The following is a 19,987-nucleotide window of genomic DNA, read 5'->3' as shown; positions in this document are numbered from 1 at the left end:
ATGAGATGACAATGATTATGTGATGACAAAGACTATGAGATGACAATGATCATGCGATGACAATGACTATGTGATGACAATGACTATGAGATGACAATGACTATGAGATGACAATGACTATGTGATGACAATGACTATGAGATGACAATGAGATGACAATGACTACAGATGGCAATGACTATGCGATGACAATGACTATCACATAACAATGACTATGAGATGACAATGAGATGACAATGATTATGAGATGGTAATGACTATGTGATGGTAATGACTATGAGATGACAATCACTATGAGATGACAATCACTATGAGATGACAATGACAATGAGATGACAATGACTATGTGATGGTAATGACTATGAGATGACAATGACTATGAGATGACCATGACTATGTGATGGTAATGACTATGAGATGATAATGACTATGTGATGGTAATGACTATGAGATGACAATGGCTATGAGATGACCATGACTATGTGATGACAATGACTATGAAATGACTATGAGATGACAATGACTATGAGATGGCAATGACTATGTGATGGTAATGACTATGAGATGACAATGACTATGAAATGGCAATGACTATGTGATGGTAATGACTATGAGATGACAATGATTATGTGATGACAATGACTATGAGATGACAATGACTATGTGATGACAATGACTATGAGATGACAATGAGATGACAATGACTATCAGATGGCAATGACTATGAGATGACAATGACTATCAGATAACAATGACTATGAGATGACAATGAGATGACAATGACTATGAGATGGCAAATGACCATGAGATGACAATGACCATGAGATGACAATGACTATGAGATGACAATGACCATGAGATGACAATGACTATGAGATGACAATGACTATGAGATGACAATGACCATGAGATGACAATGACCATGAGATGCCAATCGCTATGAGATGACAATCACTATGAGATGACAATGACAATGAGATGACAATGACTATGAGATGGCAATGACTATGTGATGGTAATGACTATGAGATGACAATGGCTATGAGATGACCATGACTATGTGATGGTAATGACTATGAGATGACAATGACTATGTGATGGTAATGACTATGAGATGACAATGACTATGAGATGACAATGACTATGTGATGACAATGACTATGAGATGACAATGACTATGAGATGGCAATGACTATGTGATGGTAATGACTATGAGATGACAATGATTATGAGATGACAATGACTATGAGATGACAATGACTATGAGATGGCAATGACTATGAGATGACAATGACTATGAGATGACAATGACTATGATATGACAATGACTATGAGATGGCAATGACTATGAGATGACAATGACTATGATATGACAATGACGATGAGATGGCAATGACTATGAGATGACAATGACTATGAGATGACAATGACTATGAGATGACAATGACTATGAGATGACAATTGCTATGAGATGGCAATGACTATGAGATGACAATGACTATGAGATGACAATGACTATGAGATGACAATGACTATGAGATGGCAATGACTTATGAAACAATATTATCAGTCTATTAAATTTACACTTGATTAGATAACGGAATTTATATTATAAATCGTGGATTTTTAAGTATTGTTTATGGTTGAATCACCATGGTAGCGATATAGAATTATAAAGAATTTGTTTTCATATACATTCACAATTTTATGTTATCCTGCATATTTGTTATCAGCTACATGTATAGTCGTTGACAGAGTTTTCACGAATGTTAAACTTACAGTAAATATGCATTCGCCGTATGCACATATATGACCTTTATCTCGTAAATCTCGAAACTGAATGCAATATTTTTTACATATGGGTGCATGTTATCTTACCTTTTATGATGCCATAAATAGACCGTAAATATGTATCATTCCAGCTCAGATAACGCGAGGGTACGACAAGAAAATGAGCGTTTTCTGAAATATCTGCAAACATGTTTTATCATGAAAGGTTTTCGATTTTTCTCACTTTGAGCTGGCATTTCTGACTCGTAACATATCTAATTTCAACTACTCTACTGAGGGAAAGGTAATGGAAGAATTCTGAGCTTTGTTTGATCAATTCCCTGTGCATGGAAAGTTTTTGTAGAGTCCTATACAGTTTTATTGCCTGTCTTAATCATGTTTCCATTGAATTTGAATTTTTTTAAATTTTTGTATCGCAATGGTATAACGTACTTACTTTCTTTCTGTTGTTGAATATTATGTATCCTGACAAGGACAGAACAACTCCCAATTTTCCAGACGATGGTTCTTCCACCACTGAAAAGTTTTAATACATTTATTTTAAGTGTATATGCATATATTAATATAGATGCTTGCGTTTCGCCAATCTTGTACTTCATTAAATTATTGATCTTGTGGAGAAAAATTCACAGTGGAATTTGAATAAGTATATATTGCATGATTTAATGCAAGTTAAATTTCAATCACTAATTTGTAGGGAATCATGGTTATTGTAGATAGTTTAATTGACATATCTTTGTATAATATATATGATATCAATGTATAATATCAAAACAATGTTGTACAACATGTTGATTCCATCTTAAAAACATCTTTCAAAGGTGGAAAAGAACAATTTTTAGCCAAATATTTCGTCATAAATTCTCTAGGATTTGGGGCTGACACTGAAAACTCCATCAAATAACAAAAATAACGAACGACACTAAGTGAATCATCTCCGCCATCGTGTCAGAATGCAATCTAGATCTGCTGTCAGCAAGACGCTTGAAACGTTTGTAAGAAAAGGATATAGTGAGGATCATAGATATCTAACCTAGATGTCGCACGGCCTATCCGCGATTGTTGACGCAACGCGTCTACAGCGCCGCCATCTTGGGAAGGTATTGCCGCTAGCGCCAAACCATAGCGACACGGTGATCCTCATGCTAGAAAACCCACTAAAAAGTGTAGCTCGGTCACTAGCCAACGTATCAACACAAATAATACTTCATTGTAGAGCTGAGAAAAAAGTTCTATGCGGTTGCCATCTCAAAGTTGAGTTATCGGGAATCAAAATTTAAAGAAAAAATAACGGAGAGAGAGACAGACAGACAGAGTCAGACAGACAGATGATGATTTTGATGATGGTTGTGGAATATCATCTGTGTTATATCATATCTATTTACTTATTGTTCTCGTCTTATTTCGATCTCCCTTACACATGTTATAGACAAACTATATGAGATGGTTTATTTGCTAAATATATATTAAAATACTATAATTGTACCTTAAGAGTTATTTCCCTTACCATGTTAATGCCGGATATTTCATTCCGTATCCTTTTTCATTTAATTATAATTTACTTTTTCCGGATATTTGGTTTCTTATATTATGTAATCTTTGTCATAAAGAAGTTTGAGAAGCTTTACCTTATGTTACCTTATGTTGTCTCTGCCTTCAGGACCTGTTGGTCCTCTAAAGGCAATTCCAATTTATCATAATTTGTGTATGTTGTCCTTCTTTGTTTTTGATTGTTTTCCTGTACTGCACACACCAGTCCTGTATCGACGTGTCAGTGAGAAAAATCACCTAAGCCAACCTAATAATATAACAAGAATCAGAGATCGGAATAAAATCTGGCCAGTGCTGAAATAGAACTTCATATGGATATCAATAATTTTGTTTCATTTATGAATGTTAAAGAGTAATTTAATTCAAAATTCATTTATGGATATTCATACATTATCCCTTTTTCGTATCCATAAACCATTTGTTGATATCCATAAATGAATTATGGACAATGGCAGATCTCCAGGGGGCGCACACAGCCCCTCTTGATTTGTATGCCAGTGGAGGCTCAGCATTTTATCAACTGCACTTGCTTTGCATGCCTAATGCGTTTCCACATCTGCTTACGTCACGCTTCTTCTGGCTTTCGATCTCTCCAACTATTCGTTCTGTTGCAGGACGTCGGCGTAAGCGGGTGTACGTATTTACTGTTTACTGTGCGACTGTTTTCCTTGACTCTGTAGGATTTTGCGTTGGGGCATTAAAACGAAAATAATTATGAACTTTGTCCCAAGTTTCATTTCCTCGTCACACCGATATGTAAATCAACAAAGAAGTTGTATCATCTTACAACAAATTAAACCGAATATTGAAAATTATATACATGAACAATGAATTACCTTTAATCTACATTCATGAGCAATTGGATGCCAGCTGTGAAATTCAATTTGAATATTTATCATTTATCTATGTGGGATACATATGATGATGGTTGTCAGAAAAATATCTAGGGGAACGAGGTTTATATTTAACAGTATATAATAACGGACATCAAGAGATAAAGACAGTAATGATATAAGAATTTACCCATTGGTTTTGCCAGCTTAAGTGACAGAGCTTTAATTTGGAAATATTTAAAATATCTAACCTATAGGCATGTATGACATTGGTGGGCTTTCATATCCAGAGCGTTACAGACCTTATGGGCCTCTTGTTTTTGTACACATTCTATAAAGCCTGATGCTTTCTGCTACGTGTGACATAATAAATGAAATGATAGAGTGACTGATTTTTTACTTCTTGTTTTGTATTCTAATGAGCCAAAGACTGGTTCCTGAAATAATGTTGAGCCAAACTTGTATGCATTGTAATTGTTATCAGTAAACTGTCAAGGATTCAAGGCTTCCAGGATGATGGATTCTGACCAGTTGCATTTCTGAGTAATAATTTATCAGAGGGGAACTATATGGTCTTTGGCCTTTTACATTAAGTGTAAAGGGAGGTACGTGTTTGGCACAAAGTATGGGTACTACTGAATTTGACTTCCAAAAAAGATGCAGAACATTTTAAAGCCCCAATATACGTAAAAATCACTATAAAAAAACAAACTTTATCTTATTTTCCCCGTAATATATGTAACAAAACAAATACTTTCCTTTAATTAAAGAAAACAAAACTGTTTTCAATTTAAATAAAAATTGAAAAAATCGGAAAATAAACAATGTGGGACCCACAATAATTCATACATTACCGCTCGTAGCGATGACATTGCGCATGCGCATATTCCGCGTGTGTAAACATGGCAGACACAGTACAGACGTTCACCAGTCGCTTCCTTTTTTTCCAATCATACATCAGGCCAATTTTGAATTCTTACGTTATAATTGTGCGTCGTATCGTTTCTAAACTAATTATTCCTTCTAATAATTTCCCAAAAACTGCATGTTTATCACAGGAATACCTCAAGTCTTCGCAAACAATGTTTGTAAACAAAACTTACCGTAGACATATCTGCATGTGCTTCCTCTATAAGTAGAAACCTCAACTCTCGCGAGATCAGGTCAAGAACTTTCCGACGTGGTTCGGCAATAATCGTAATTTCGATGGCGGCGTGTTTAAAATGGAGGTGTGTTTACAAATAGCGAGTTTCAACTGCTCATATATCAATACTTTATGCACACAGTCATGGTAACTATTGTTTGAATAACTTAATTTTAACTACATCTTAGAGAATATCTCAATAATTATGTGTGATTCTACACTGAATTTTTGGTAAATGTTACATATATTGGGGCTTTAAAGTAAAAGAACACACAGTATAGAATTATTATACGCCCCTGTCCATAGTATTTCAGAATAAAATACCTCCTATATACTATTCTAATGACTTCAAGAAATGTATCTCCTTCCTAATTTCAGATAATTGTTCTCTAGATACTATTCTGATAACCGTCATGGATGTATCCCCTCCCATTATATGGGGAATACATTTCTGGTGGACAAAAAAGTATTCCCGGGTACTTTAGGATGGGGATACAAATATGATATGACACCGGGTGTCCATGCTATGTATTATTTTGATATTGTGATATATCATCTGGTACGTATGATAGGGTGTCCCTGATATTATGAGTTATTTTGATATTGTGATATCTCATCTGTGACGTATGATAGGGTGTCCCTGATATTATGTGTTATTTTGATATTGTGATATCTCATCTGGTACGTATGATCGGGTGTCCATGATATTATGTGTTATTTTGATATTGTGATATCTCATCTGTGACGTATGATATGGCGTCCATAATATTATGTGTTATTTTGATATTGTTAGATATCATCTGTGATGTATGATCGGGTGTCCATGATATTATGTGTTATTTTGATATGTTTAGATATCATGTGGGACGTATGATCGGTCGTCCACGATACTATTGTGTTGTTTTGATATTGTTCGATATAATGTGGGATGTATGATAGAGCATTCCTGATATCATTGTGTTATTTTTATTTAACATCGTTAAATATACCAATATTAGTCAATTTTGAACCCCGTCTGATTTAACTTATAGAAATGCTCGACAATGACATGAAGATGGAATAAAGTTCTATATAATTAGTATTACACAAAGGTACCATTGGATCGTGTATCTTCAATAATTTATGCTGTACATCTTCTGTTTTTACGACCTCTAGTTACACACGTTTCCGTAGTATAAACCACGAGCGCACTGTATGGCTGCAAAAGCTCGAATGAGCTACAAACTATACACCCTGTATTGGTCCGCCCTGTCCCCAAGGAATTCACGTGCTACCCGTCACACGTCGTGTACGTCCGTTCCCCGCCCAAAACTACACACCTGTGAATTCGAGCACCCAAATAACCCCAGTGATACCGTACCATTGATAAATATAAACAAAACTGTTCAAATAGAAGATCTGAACCACCAAAATACGTAATTTGAACGAGTGACATACATGTATATAACATTTTATTTATTGATTTTAAGTTTCGTTTAAGTCATAAAAGCAAATTTTGTAGTTAAACCAGAATTTTTGTCGCACTTTATTTGGTAATCATTTTACAACAACAGTGTGAACGCGCGACTCTGGTAAGCGTGTTACCTTTTCATTGAAAACATAAGTTGAATTAAAGTTAATAATACTAGGGAGAATCTGGTTACAGGCAGATTCATACACATACTCAGATAAAAGTCACAGGGTTTATAACTCAATTCCATAAAAGAGTAAATAGAAAGTTGAAAAATAGATTTCATATTTTTTTCATGTGAATTCAGAAGGCAACGAAGCGAACGGAGAAAATAAACCATGACACAGAATGCAACGGACATTAACAATAGTGGTTTCTAAAGTTAACAGTGTAAGCTTATACTATTGGCATTGTTTAATCAATTGATAATCTATAAATATCCATGATTATTTATGTTCACATTAGGTTAATGGGCGGGATAATTTCTGCTTTCTATTATAACACGACTTATAGTCCTAAGGGGTAAGGATAGCTTCCATTCCTATATATAGGTTGAAGATTTAAGGGATCTGATTAAGAGTGACAGTATAAATTTAAGGATATGAGAAATGAAATGTTTGGAGGAAGAAAACAAAACAACATTTCAAGCAATTCTGTCCAACAGAACCTGCCTATTAGAAGAGGAAAAAATCAGCCTGGGTCAGATCAGTGACAGATATGTTACACGTCCTTGGTCAGACGGTTGTCGGACGTCCGTTTGCGGTGTTCTTGACTTTTTAACTGAAGTTCAATTTATTATAAATGTGTCATCAATATGTCAAATTTCATTGAATATACAACAAACACGTGAGGCTAGAAGAATGTCTCTAATGTGAATAGAAGATACAGAGTACCGTAGATATATAAAATATATTTTGAAACTTCTGTTCTTTTTTAAGCTGACAAATTAAAATGTGGATACATATCTTAATTTCCTGTGTGCCTATATATAGTTTGTAATTAAGCGGGCCGGGTTTACAGTCGACCCCTTTCCCATCCCCATCTCAACATTAATCCCAATAAATACAAAACAAAAAATATCAATATAATCATCAAACTCTAGAAATTTTCATCTTTTCGTCCAATGTGTGTTTTTAGATACTTTTAAGAACCAGGCTTTCCTGGGGCGCTTTATTGTTTCAGTAACACAGTGTGCACCTGAGCTATGCGTCAGGCACGTGCAAGAATTTTGCGTCTCAAGATTGTATTGACCAATGAAAACGTTAAGGAAAAGGGACAACCTATGAACTTGGACTATTAAGAATTCAGAAAACACCTGCTGCGAAACTGACAAGTAAGTGACATTTTTCTCACACATATTTATGTACTAAGTGTAAAACTTGAAGAAATAATAATTCCTTTTAGATGTTGTGTTATAGCGTATACACACGAGAAACTGTACAAGCTTTCCTTTTGTGTGACCCGGTGTAGCCATACAAATCTTACTGTACTCTTGTAGTGTCGATATCTCGTTCTTTTCACGGGAATAAGAGAACATTTGTGAGTTCTTACAGCTAAAGAGTCTCGCCATAGTCATGTGGTAGTTTAAATTAAAACATTGTGAAACCATGAAAATAGTTTGGGAGAGAGATTTCTGTTTTCTGGTATAACAAAGAAACCTTTTGGTCCCAAGATGTATGAAGCCCCCAGTCCTATAAAGGTGAATGGACGGGATAATTTCTGCTTTCTGTTATAACAAAACGAATAGTCCTAAGGGGTAAGGATAGCCCCCAGTCCTATATATATAGGTTTACCGCCTTATCTTTCTGTTATACAAGAATGTGGAACCTAGTCCTATACATTTAGCTTTATGGGCGTGATCATTATTGATTCCTGTTATAAGATCCCTAAGTGTATAGACGTAAGTCTCGGCCTCCTGGGGAGAGAGGAGCTGGACACAATATGGGAAAGAGAGTAAATGCTTAAAATCCTACCCTCCTATCCTTATTCTGGATTTATAGTGCAGATGTTTTGTCCTCGTTTCCAACAGCTGATCAAAATATTCCATATCTAATTAAAAAGAAACGATAATAACAAAAAAATTGAAATGGCCATTTAATGTAATGGTGACTTAGCCAATCTTTGATACAAATGTCATAAATTTTCTGGTTTTTAGAGTTTCAAGTACTCAACAAAGTTTCTTCCAAAATCCATTTCAATTTATGGCCAACTGCAGGAGCGGGTGATATATTTCATTTTTTTAGTCCGCCTATCTCTCTACACAAGAATTGGAACCTAGACGCGATGTAAGGGAAGTAACTCTTATAGAAAAATTAGATCATTAGAAAAATCCTAAGCTATTTAATATGCAAGTGAGTGACTAAGCGGGAGCTGACCATTTATTTCATTACGTTTCATTCATTAATAAAACATGTCTTCCACAAATCAATCAATCAGTTTTGTGTAAAAGATGTTGCCCATGGGTGTAAAACGTGAAAACTATCAGAAATATTTGAAATACGTTTCATGAAAACAGCAGTGGCGGCGTCAGCATTTTTTAAAAATTCAATACTTATTCAATTAAATCACAAGAGTTGTAATCACCATACCCGTGTAATCGTTATATTTAATAAGGAACATCTTCGTACATGTTTTACACTAAGATTTTAACGTAATGTTGACAATTAATTTGACTTTGTTATTTAATTGCGCTATGTTTTGAATTTATCTCCATATTCAGTTTGATTTCTCACTAAGTCCACATACAGTGTACTTATATCGGTATACAACAATCCAAACAAACATTTCAGGTTAAAAAAATTCGCTTAAAGTTCACTGTGAATTGGACTTTGTCAATGCATTTAGCTAATCAATAGGGTTTCCGTGTAACTCGATGCGGAACTTTATTTCTTTTTTAAGACTCTCATAACCAAACTTTGGCATGCATTTACATGTATATATGATCATCCTAACACATTTAAGATTTTGTTTTTCACCTCTAGTTTACTGTTATTTGGAATTAATCGATGGATTGGGCTATTTGATAGATGAGCTGTCATATCCTAATCTGGAATACATCTATAGTCGTATATGTAGGTTTATGGGCGGGATCATTACTGCTTTCTGTTAAAACAAAACTAATAGTCCTCAGGGGTAAGGTAATCCCCCAGTCATATATATAGGCTGATGGGCGGAATCATTACTGCTTTCTGTTAAAACAAAACTAATAGTCCTCAGGAGTAAGGTAATCCCCCAGTCATATATATAGGCTGATGGGCGGAATCATTACTGCTTTCTGTTAAAACAAAACTAATAGTCCTCAGGGGTAAAGTAATCCCCCAGTCATATATATAGGCTGATGGGCTTGATCATAACGGATTTCTACTATCACAAGAGACTAATAGTCCTAAGGAGTAAGGATAGCCCCTGTCCTATATATAGGTGTATGGACGGGATAATTACTACTTTAAATTATTACAAGAGATTAATAGTCCTAAGGGGTAAGGATAGCCCCCAATCCTATATATATAGGTTTACGGGCAGAATCGTTACTGCTTTCTATTATAACAAGAGACTGATAGTCCTAAGGGGTAAGGATAGCCCCCAGTCCTATATTTAGGTTTATGGGCGTGATCATTATTGATTCCAGTTTTAACAGAGACTAACATGTGTATAGACGGAAGGTCTCTGCGTCCTGGGGTGGGAGTGTATTGCTGTGGGGATGCAGCAACATCTAACAGGCTAGACGGAAGGTCTCTGCGCCCTGGGGTGGGAGTGTGTTGCTGTGGGGATGCAGCAACATCTAACAGGCTAGACGGAAGGTCTCTGCGCCCTGGGGTGGGAGTGTGTTGCTGTGGGGATGCAGCAACATCTAACAGGCTAGACGGAAGGTCTCTGCCCTTGGGGTGGGAGTGTGTTGCTGTGGGGATGCAGCAACATCTAACAGGCTAGACGGAAGGTCTCTGCGCCCTGGGGTGGGAGTGTGTTGCTGTGGGGATGCAGCAACATCTAACAGGCTAGACGGAAGGTCTCTGCGCCCTGGGGTGGGAGTGTGTTGCTGTGGGGATGCAGCAACATCTAACAGGCTAGACGGAAGGTCTCTGCGCCCTGGGGTGGGAGTGTGTTGCTGTGGGGATGCAGCAACATCTAACAGGCTAGACGGAAGGTCTCTGCGCCCTGGGGTGGGAGTGTGTTGCTGTGGGGATGCAGCAACATCTAACAGGCTAGACGGAAGGTCTCTGCGCCCTGGGGTGGGAGTGTGTTGCTGTGGGGATGCAGCAACATCTAACAGGCTAGACGGAAGGTCTCTGCGCCCTGGGGTGGGAGTGTGTTGCTGTGGGGATGCAGCAACATCTAACAGGCTAGACGGAAGGTCTCTGCGCCCTGGGGTGGGAGTGTGTTGCTGTGGGGATGCAGCAACATCTAACAGGCTAGACGGAAGGTCTCTGCGCCCTGGGGTGGGAGTGTGTTGCTGTGGGGATGCAGCAACATCTAACAGGCTAGACGGAAGGTCTCTGCGCCCTGGGGTGGGAGTGTGTTGCTGTGGGGATGCAGCAACATCTAACAGGCTAGACGGAAGGTCTCTGCGCCCTGGGGTGGGAGTGTGTTGCTGTGGGGATGCAGCAACATCTAACAGGCTAGACGGAAGGTCTCTGCGCCCTGGGGTGGGAGTGTGTTGCTGTGGGGATGCAGCAACATCTAACAGGCTAAACGGAAGGTCTCTGCGCCCTGGGGTGGGAGTGTGTTGCTGTGGGGATGCAGCAACATCTAACAGGCTAGACGGAAGGTCTCTGCGCCCTGGGGTGGGAGTGTGTTGCTGTGGGGATGCAGCAACATCTAACAGGCTAGACGGAAGGTCTCTGCGCCCTGGGGTGGGAGTGTGTTGCTGTGGGGATGCAGCAACATCTAACAGGCTAGACGGAAGGTCTCTGCGTCCCAGGGTGGGAGTGTGTTGCTGTGGGGGTGCAGCAACATCTAACAGGCTAGACGGAAGGTCTCTGCGCCCCGGGGTGGGAGTGTGTTGCTGTGGGGATGCAGCAACATCTAACAGGCTAGACGGAAGGTCTCTGCACCCTGGGGTGGGAGTGTGTTGCTGTGGGGATGCAGCAACATCTAACAGGCTAGACGGAAGGTCTCTGCGCCCTGGGTTGGGAGTGTGTTGCTGTTGCTGTGGGGATGCAGCAACATCTAACAGTCGAAATAGTCGAAACCAATATGCAAAACATCAGTCTGATAATAATACATTACATCCCCCCGCTCAAACAAAATCTATGTATTTAAATTTTGGTCAGCAAACTACCACACTGATACGGACTGTAAAGAAACATAGAAAATAATCTGATTCACTGAGATTCCCTTATGTTATGGAAATAAAATATCAATTCACAATTATCAGTTTGGTTAAATCAGTAAAACCATCCATTACAAATTGAAAGAAATTGAAGCATTTATACATTGACTTTACATACAATATGAAATATACTGGTAGATTCATAGACAGTGATTTCATTGCCATTAAATTTTGCACCAAGGCATTATATATGTATGCACAGTAATGTACTACAAACAGGATTAACTGAAAAACATCACATTAATTTGTATTCTGACAGATCAATGTAAATGTGAGATTTTATTAAGTGAAATCTTCAGTTTCACATAATAAATCTAACCGATTTAGCCGGCTACATGCATTTAACCTTTGATTCTTCTTCGGTGCTATGACTGAGTGGTACAAGGCGGAGTCAATTATGGTCCAATTAAGGATATACTTGCACATGATTGGTTAACCGATGTAAGGCAATGCGTTGATTGAAAGAGGCTGAAAAAACGAATGTGAAGACATTTCTTTGACACAGTTGGAATATTCTGTTCCGACACAGTCTTTATCGGCATTGGAAATGAAACAAAACAAAATTCTACAAGGTCTGGCCCCGCTCTTACATCAGACGATGTCGCAAAGAAGCATACGGAAAGGATTCCGAAAAAAAGCTAGGACTAACACTATGTGGTGTGTTTCGATATGGAATGACTGGTTGGCGCACAGGAGGTCGTTACCTGACCTATCATGAGCAATCGATGCTTTAGTTACGTCATCTTATGAAATCATCATCACCACAAAGACCTATCTTCAGCATGAGGGTCAGTTTCTACAGGTATATGTCGCAGTCAATCCTTGGCTCTGATTGGCTGGAACGTATGAAAATACCAAAACTGCCGTCTAACAGTAGAACCAACTCCTACATCGGTTTGTACTATGCCTTTCAGACACAACTATCAGAAATACTCTTATCCATGTTACTATATAGTACACACGCTAACTTTATAGTGTATCCATTACAAACATGGCTAAATCACCAATTTAACATTCTAATTTGTAACATTTTTCTATGAATCATAATCTCATAATTGTTACAGGACTTTAATTAATTGAATCAGACCTGGTATTTAATGAAATATATGTCAATATAGATGATGTTTTCTTCATAATTATAACACAGTCACTTTGAAACAATAAGGTAAATTCTATCAGCAATCTCGTCAATTACCAAGGGAGACAACTCCATAAACATGTCTTGGCACATAATCAGAACATAAAATTTAATATAAGAATTGTCAAGAACAGACTACTACAGTCATTAACAATTGGACTAGAAAGGAATTTGATTGAACAAATATAGGAAACAGAACAAGTTCATGGCCTTATCATTGTCCGAACTGTTCAATTCTTTAATCATTCTAATCAACTATCCAAATATTTCTGTTTATCAACATTACAAACTCTTTAATGGACATGTACTCTGACAAACTAAGACATAAAAGTTGAAAAGCTGAATTGAAATATATTGAGCTGTCAATTTTAGTTCATTTTTAATACAAGTACACTAGTATTCCAGGATAGGGGTGGGTGTGCCTTAACAGCTCGACACATATCCTTGGTTTAAAACACAGGCATCAATCCATACTCCATTCTGTGCAGTTTTGCCAGCAAATTGTAATAACTACTTTAATGAAGATCCTGATCCCTTTTGGCCTACAACACGTTTAACTTTGCAGTTTGGTGCACTGTCAGAATCTACCCTCATATCTTTGGATTCCATGTCCTGATAGCGGACAGGTTTCCCACAGGTTCGTTTGGGACGTACTTGTACAGGTGCCCTATTTGGTTGAGGTTCCTTTTGAAGGGTTGTATCATTGTGAAGAGAAGGATTTTCTGTATGAACACCGCAATTGACACTGGGCGTGTCCTTTCGTGTGGTGATAGAACTTGTGAGGTAGGGACGAGGAGATGGCTGACGGACGTATGCCATCTTCAGACGGTTTACATGAATAAGCTGTGGTTGTCATTCCCCGGAAGTAGGGTCACTGAGCATTACCTGATCAGAACACACTTGGTCCATAACAACATTATAGAGAGGCTGAAGTTTCTGGCCTTTTCCTGTCTGTGTGGTGTGCAGATAAACATAGTCTCCCATATTAGCAAAGATCTTAAGCTGATAAGTTCACTCTGTCAACCATAGCCTGTTCGGATTATTTTTTGTTTTGAAATTTAGTCTTTTCCAATACATTGTAGACAGTTAAACAATTACAAGAAAATCATTACAGATATACAATGCTGCTGCATTCATCATCCTCATCATCACTGCAATCATCCAACCATCATCATCATCACCATCATACTTAGTACTTTATGATACAAGAACATCAGACTTGATCATCAGTGTCATAACAATGTCATCCATTCATCATCATCACCATTATCAACATAATACATTCATCATCATCATAATCATCAACGCCATCAGACTTTTTTTTTGTCACAAAACATTCATGATTATCAGGGGCGGATTTAGGGGGGCGTGTGGGGCGCAGAAAATTGGCAGAGTAAGGGTGAGTTACGAAGTATACTGGATGGTCTTGGTCGTATGTTATGACTATCACTGTTCTAAACAGCTATAGATGACTTAAGTTGGGCTAATTTTCAAGTATACAGTAACTTTATTATAGTTGATCACATAACGACAGAAAGAGTTAAGTAAGTTAATTATAACGCCCCCCTAACTTAAATTCCTGTATCCGCCCCTGATTATATTGGCAGACTGCCAAGGTCCGTTAGGGCTTTCCGGTCAGCCTTCATAAACAAATTGTGTCCCCTCACAGGGGGGCTCTCACACACCGCTTCACACATTCATCCTTCAAATATTTTGCTATGTAGTTACGTAAATAATAACCATATATAATCACTGTTGATAAATACAATAGATACAAATACTATATACAGACCTAGCCATCACTAGACACACAACTACCAACACTCGGTGTATAGAATACTCACTGATGCTATTTTCTCTTAACACAGGTATGGATTAACAGCATATACAGTGGCCTACACTTGTTCACACAACCACAGATCCACACACCAAAATATGCACTGTTCACACATTATATATTAATAAGGTGCATGTACTCCTTTAAGGCAAGTGCTTGTTTTACACCTTGGTTTCTCTATTTGTCAAGAGCATATGAGTGATCTAGATTTGTTCCAGAAATTATCAAATCGAGTAGGATGTGCATTAGACTGATGTGAAGAAAAGATACTTTGTCAGTATGTTTGTTACATATGTTGACATATTTCTGTTAGTGTTGTAGTTTTCTGAAGGTAATATTCATTGTAAACCTGAATGAAATTGATTACTACCCATATCTGTTCCAGTATGTTGTATAATACTTGTAAGATCTAATATGTGTGTTAATGGGGGTACTGTACATTGATATTTTTGACATCCCATATGAGAGTTCAACACGAAAGGCCAGATATCCATTTCCGTTTTGATTAGTTCCAAGTCGGTTATCCATTTTTATATGCCCGTCATGTGACGAGACATATTATGGTATGGCATTGTCTGTCCGTCCGTCCCTCCCTCCGTCCGTCGTAAACTTTCATTGTCCGGGCCATAACTTTGTGAATCCTTGGTCTATTGTCACCATACTTTGTAGACATATATATCTCAAGGTGACAAGAGTGTCATGTATAAACATTGCCGCCTTGCATTCATAGTTTCTGAGTTATTCCCCCTTAGTTGATTTTTCATAAACTTCCCTTTTCCGGGCCATATTTTTGTGACTCCTTGCTCTCTGGTCACCATAATTTGTACACATGTATGTCTAGAGACACTGGAGTGTCGCGTATAAAAATAGCCCGCCCCGCATGCATAGTTTCTGAGTTATTCTTAAATGACTTGGGACAGGCGTATATTGTTCTACTCTGCGGTACTCTTGTTTATTTTTTAATATCACATTAATGTGGAGAGGTATAAAAAGTTTTTGAATAGATAAATTATGTGCTTTTATATCATTATCTCCCATAAATGTTTTGATTGATTCACAAATACTTATATAATGTAGAAAGTTTCCAGTAGTTATATTTCTTTTTAAAGTCACCATAGCTTAAAAATCCACCTCCTCTTGAACTAAATCTCCAACAAAAACTACATTTTGTAAATAAGTCATAAAAAATTACAGAATTCTCACCAATCTTAAAATTTTAATTGTATCAAATTGACAATTTTTAAAGATCATCAAAACTTTTAATATTTATCATTTCTGAGACTTTTATCCATGCTTCAAAAACATCTCTCCAGAACATGTTTTGTGTCTGAATATTTTTAATGTATACAATTCCAAATTTTGCTATTTTTTTTTTTTTTTTTGAGTTCACAAGTTTCTTCCAACAAGTTCGACCATTCACTATCTTTGGAAAGGAGTAATCTCCTAATCCAAGTAGTTTTCGGGCCATATATAAAATTCTGTAAATCTTGAATAATTGTTGAGTGTTTTATTCGATCAATTGGAGATTGCCGAATGAAATTAAAGAATTTTTTGTTCAGAGATTGTATGAACTCTTTACTTGGAGAAGGTAGAGATATAAACAAATGGGGATTTTTTTGCAATGATAAGTGATTTAAAAACAGTTATTCTCCCAATAGGTGTTAAAATTCTTTTCGACCATTGTTGTAGTTTGCTATCAATAGCGCTAATTGTTTTATTGAAATTTAAATGAACTATGTCTTCCAAATTGACAGAAAAATCTATTCCAAGTAAAGTAAATCTGGTTGTTTCCCATTTCAGTTGCCATCTATGATGGTATACATCAGCACTAAATTTTTTACTCCCTATCCAAATAACATTTGTTTTTTCAGTATTTACTTTCAGCCCAGATAATTTAGCATATTTGTCGAACATGTTTATAGCCTCTATGAATGAAGATTTTGAGCCATTAAAATGAAATAAGAGATCTTATAATAAAATGTTTTAGGTCTTGCCAAAATTTTTTTAAAAATTCGGAAGTATATCCATCTGATCCTGGAGATTTATTTTTCATATTTTTTAGAGCTAATAGTACTTCATTTTCTTTCAAATCTCCTTCAATGTTATTTGTTTGACAATCACTGAGTATGTTAAAATTCATGACCTTTAAGAAATTCTTCCAAGTCTACATCCTCAGTATTTTCAGAGTGTTTGGAGTATAGATCTTTATAAAATAATTCAATTTCCTTCAATATTTCCTCCTGACTAGTGATAAGTTCCCTATTATTTTTTTCAAGTTTGTAAATAGTTTAATTTATATAGTTTTTGTGTCACCTGCAGAGTAGGCGGACACTTAGGGATCACTTTGTCTGCCGTCACGCGGCGTCGACTGCGTCATTGTTGTCCATGGGAAAGTTTTCTGGACTTTTTTCGGTAATGCTTTGAGTTATCAAAATGAAATTTGGTATATGGCTTTATGATGCAAGGGTTCAGATGAAGTTCTTTTCCCAGCTGTCTGTGAACCTTTTTGGCAGAGTTATGCCCCTTTCAACTTAGAAAATTTCCTGGGAATATTGTTTTTAAGACTTTTTTGGCTTATGCTTTGAGTTAGCGAAATGAAATTTGGTATATGGCTTCTTGTTGCAAGGGTACAGATAAATTTTGATTCCTGGCTGTCTGTGACCCTTCTTGGCTGAGTTATGCCCCTCTAAACTTCGAAAATTCTCTTGGAATATTGTTTTCTTGACTTTCTTTGGTTATGCTTTGAGTTATAGAAATGACATTTGCTATATGCTGTCTGTGACCCTTCTTGGCAAGAGTTATGCACCTTTATGCTTCAATGCTGCAATGCTGTTTACTTCTCAAACAGTGGCCATACCCATTACTAATGGTGTTACCTTTGAAATTGACCTAACGTCTTTTACAGTGGAATAAAATCAACTGAACGCAAAGTTTTATAATGAACCATGACTGCAGTTTTATCAGAATTGATCAATTACTTTATTCGTACATGATTGGTAAGGATTTATGAAGGGGTTAATTAATTAATCACAGAATAAAGAAGTGTTACCTTTCTTTTTTTGTGTTGTTTTGGTTGTACCTTGGTGATGCGTATTGTAGTTTAGTGTCAGTAATTTTCTGTTTTATCTTGTTTACATATTTAGTGTCGTATAAAAGACTATTATTGAATTTCCATAATCCACAACCTTTTTCAAAATTATTTATTTTTAGTTCTAGTGTTATTAGTGAATGATCTGTTCTGTATCCTGCATGCATGTGTGTTTGTTCTGCTAAATTCATAAGGTTATCTGATAAAAGAAAGTCAAGTCTTGTTTAAAAGGGTTTTTTTTCTCCAAGTATAACATTTATATTCTGGGTAATTCTAAAGCAATCGACAAGAGGAAATTCTTCTATGGGGTCAGCAACTTTATCTCTAGTTCTGGAATTGTTAATGTTTTCATAAATATGTGTGTCTTATTTTGGATCCAGAACAAGATTGATGAGATTAATACATGGGGAATTGTTAAATTATCTTGAAGTGTTTCTTAAATTTTCATAAAAATCAGGACAATCCTTATTTGGGCCATATATATTTACAAGAGTATTTCTATTTTTTTCAATAGTTATATCAAGAGCTAACATATTTCCCATACCATCGTCTTTATTATTAAACACAATACTTACTTCACGGGCATTTGATTGAAAGGAGTTTTAAAAAACATTTAGACCCCCATAGTGTTTCTATCGCTTTCTCCTGATAAAAGTGTGTGTCTTGTAGACAGATAATGTTAAAGTTGTTGTAGTGTGTTTTTAGATAGATCAATACATCTTGTCTTTTATTTTTGGTACACAGGCCCTGACAGTTTGCTGACACTAGTTTAAGTTATGACCTTGACCATTCATTGCACAAGACCTTCAGACTTGCTATAAAAAATTGGCATGAAATGGCTAACTTTAATTTCGTGAATGTAAATAGATGAATGAACTGAAAAACAATAAAATACAGGATACTTGGAACTGCTTGTATTACATTATAGCTATTAATCACTTTGTTTCTCCAGTCTCCAAAATTGTACAATATATTTGGATGAGTTTGAAAATGTCACCGATTCATTCATAATTTACAGAGATATGGCCTTGTTACTTTCTTTCAATGGACCATGAAGAAACCTGGGTGTGCAACCTTGCTATTATGGAACCGATTTACATAGTTATGGCCCTTTGCAGTTTTATCACTGGTGGACATTGTTGAAATTGGTCACATGAGTCTTTAGGTCCGGGGACCTCTTGTTAAAGAGAAAACATCCATCAGTTGCTTTTTTTTATAATCTTAATAAGCTTCAGCACATGAAAGATAAGGAATGCACGCTCAATTGGCATTTGGATTTCCAATTTTTGCTGTCCTGTTTCTGTCAAATTGGTTTAAGCATTCAGTTTGATTTCTTGCAATGATTGCATCACCTGAATGAAAGTGGAATTTTATTTGAAATGTGATGCTTGTAAAGTTTTGATAAAGATAACTTAAAGAAAAAAATAATTTCGGAAATCAAGAGATGCACAATCTGACATTGTCCAAGGAGGATATGGGTGAATTTCATGACCCCAAGGTGTTGCATTTCCCGTGAGAGGTAAAATTAACTGCCGGTTATTTTTTTTAATATTTTATAAAATTTTGATTTCAACACAAATCAATAATATTTTACAGATGGATACTTGAAGGAACTGACCTAGTGTGGATGTACTAGACCTCACATGGCTACATTGGATTAGAGGATTATGGCTACTGGTTGAAATAATGATTTGCTACAAAATTGAATCAAGACGGCAGTTTGATGATGAAGATTAATGAAGATGATGATCGGCAGGTGTGATTCAGTGGGTATTCTTCGGTTGAGATTGTGATAATAGACACTAACATTGTTTCTCTTTAACTGC

At 36.6% G+C, this 19,987-nt stretch overlaps 1 protein-coding gene across 1 annotated transcript; it reads right to left on the bottom strand.

Moving 5' to 3' along the window:
* Nucleotides 1–10,619: 10,619 nt before the first annotated feature.
* Nucleotides 10,620–14,055, bottom strand: LOC132553450 (mucin-2-like). The gene is made up of 2 exons (XM_060217695.1): nucleotides 13,783–14,055; nucleotides 10,620–11,915 (listed from the first exon to the last, which is right to left on the bottom strand). The coding sequence occupies exons 1-2, from the start codon at nucleotides 14,053–14,055 to the stop codon at nucleotides 10,620–10,622; spliced, it is 1,569 nt and encodes a 522-aa protein (XP_060073678.1).
* Nucleotides 14,056–19,987: the final 5,932 nt, after the last annotated feature.

The sequence above is a fragment of the Ylistrum balloti genome, unplaced genomic scaffold (genome assembly GCF_031769215.1).
Source record: "Ylistrum balloti isolate Yb309-2 unplaced genomic scaffold, AGI_CSIRO_Ybal_v1 Utg370328, whole genome shotgun sequence".
NCBI lineage: Eukaryota > Metazoa > Mollusca > Bivalvia > Pectinida > Pectinidae > Ylistrum > Ylistrum balloti.
Note: the sequence above shows the minus strand (reverse complement) of the source record. Positions and strands in the feature narration are given on the sequence as shown.

Bases quoted from the DNA above. Each gene is read 5' to 3' on its own strand.
- LOC132553450 (XM_060217695.1), bottom strand. From the start codon at position 14,055: ATGGCATACGTCCGTCAGCCATCTCCTCGTCCCTACCTCACAAGTTCT. The intron at 11,916-13,782 runs GTAGGCCAAAAG...GCATCCCCACAG, and splicing joins ACTGCAAAGTTAAACGTGTT to CAACAGCAACACACTCCCAA.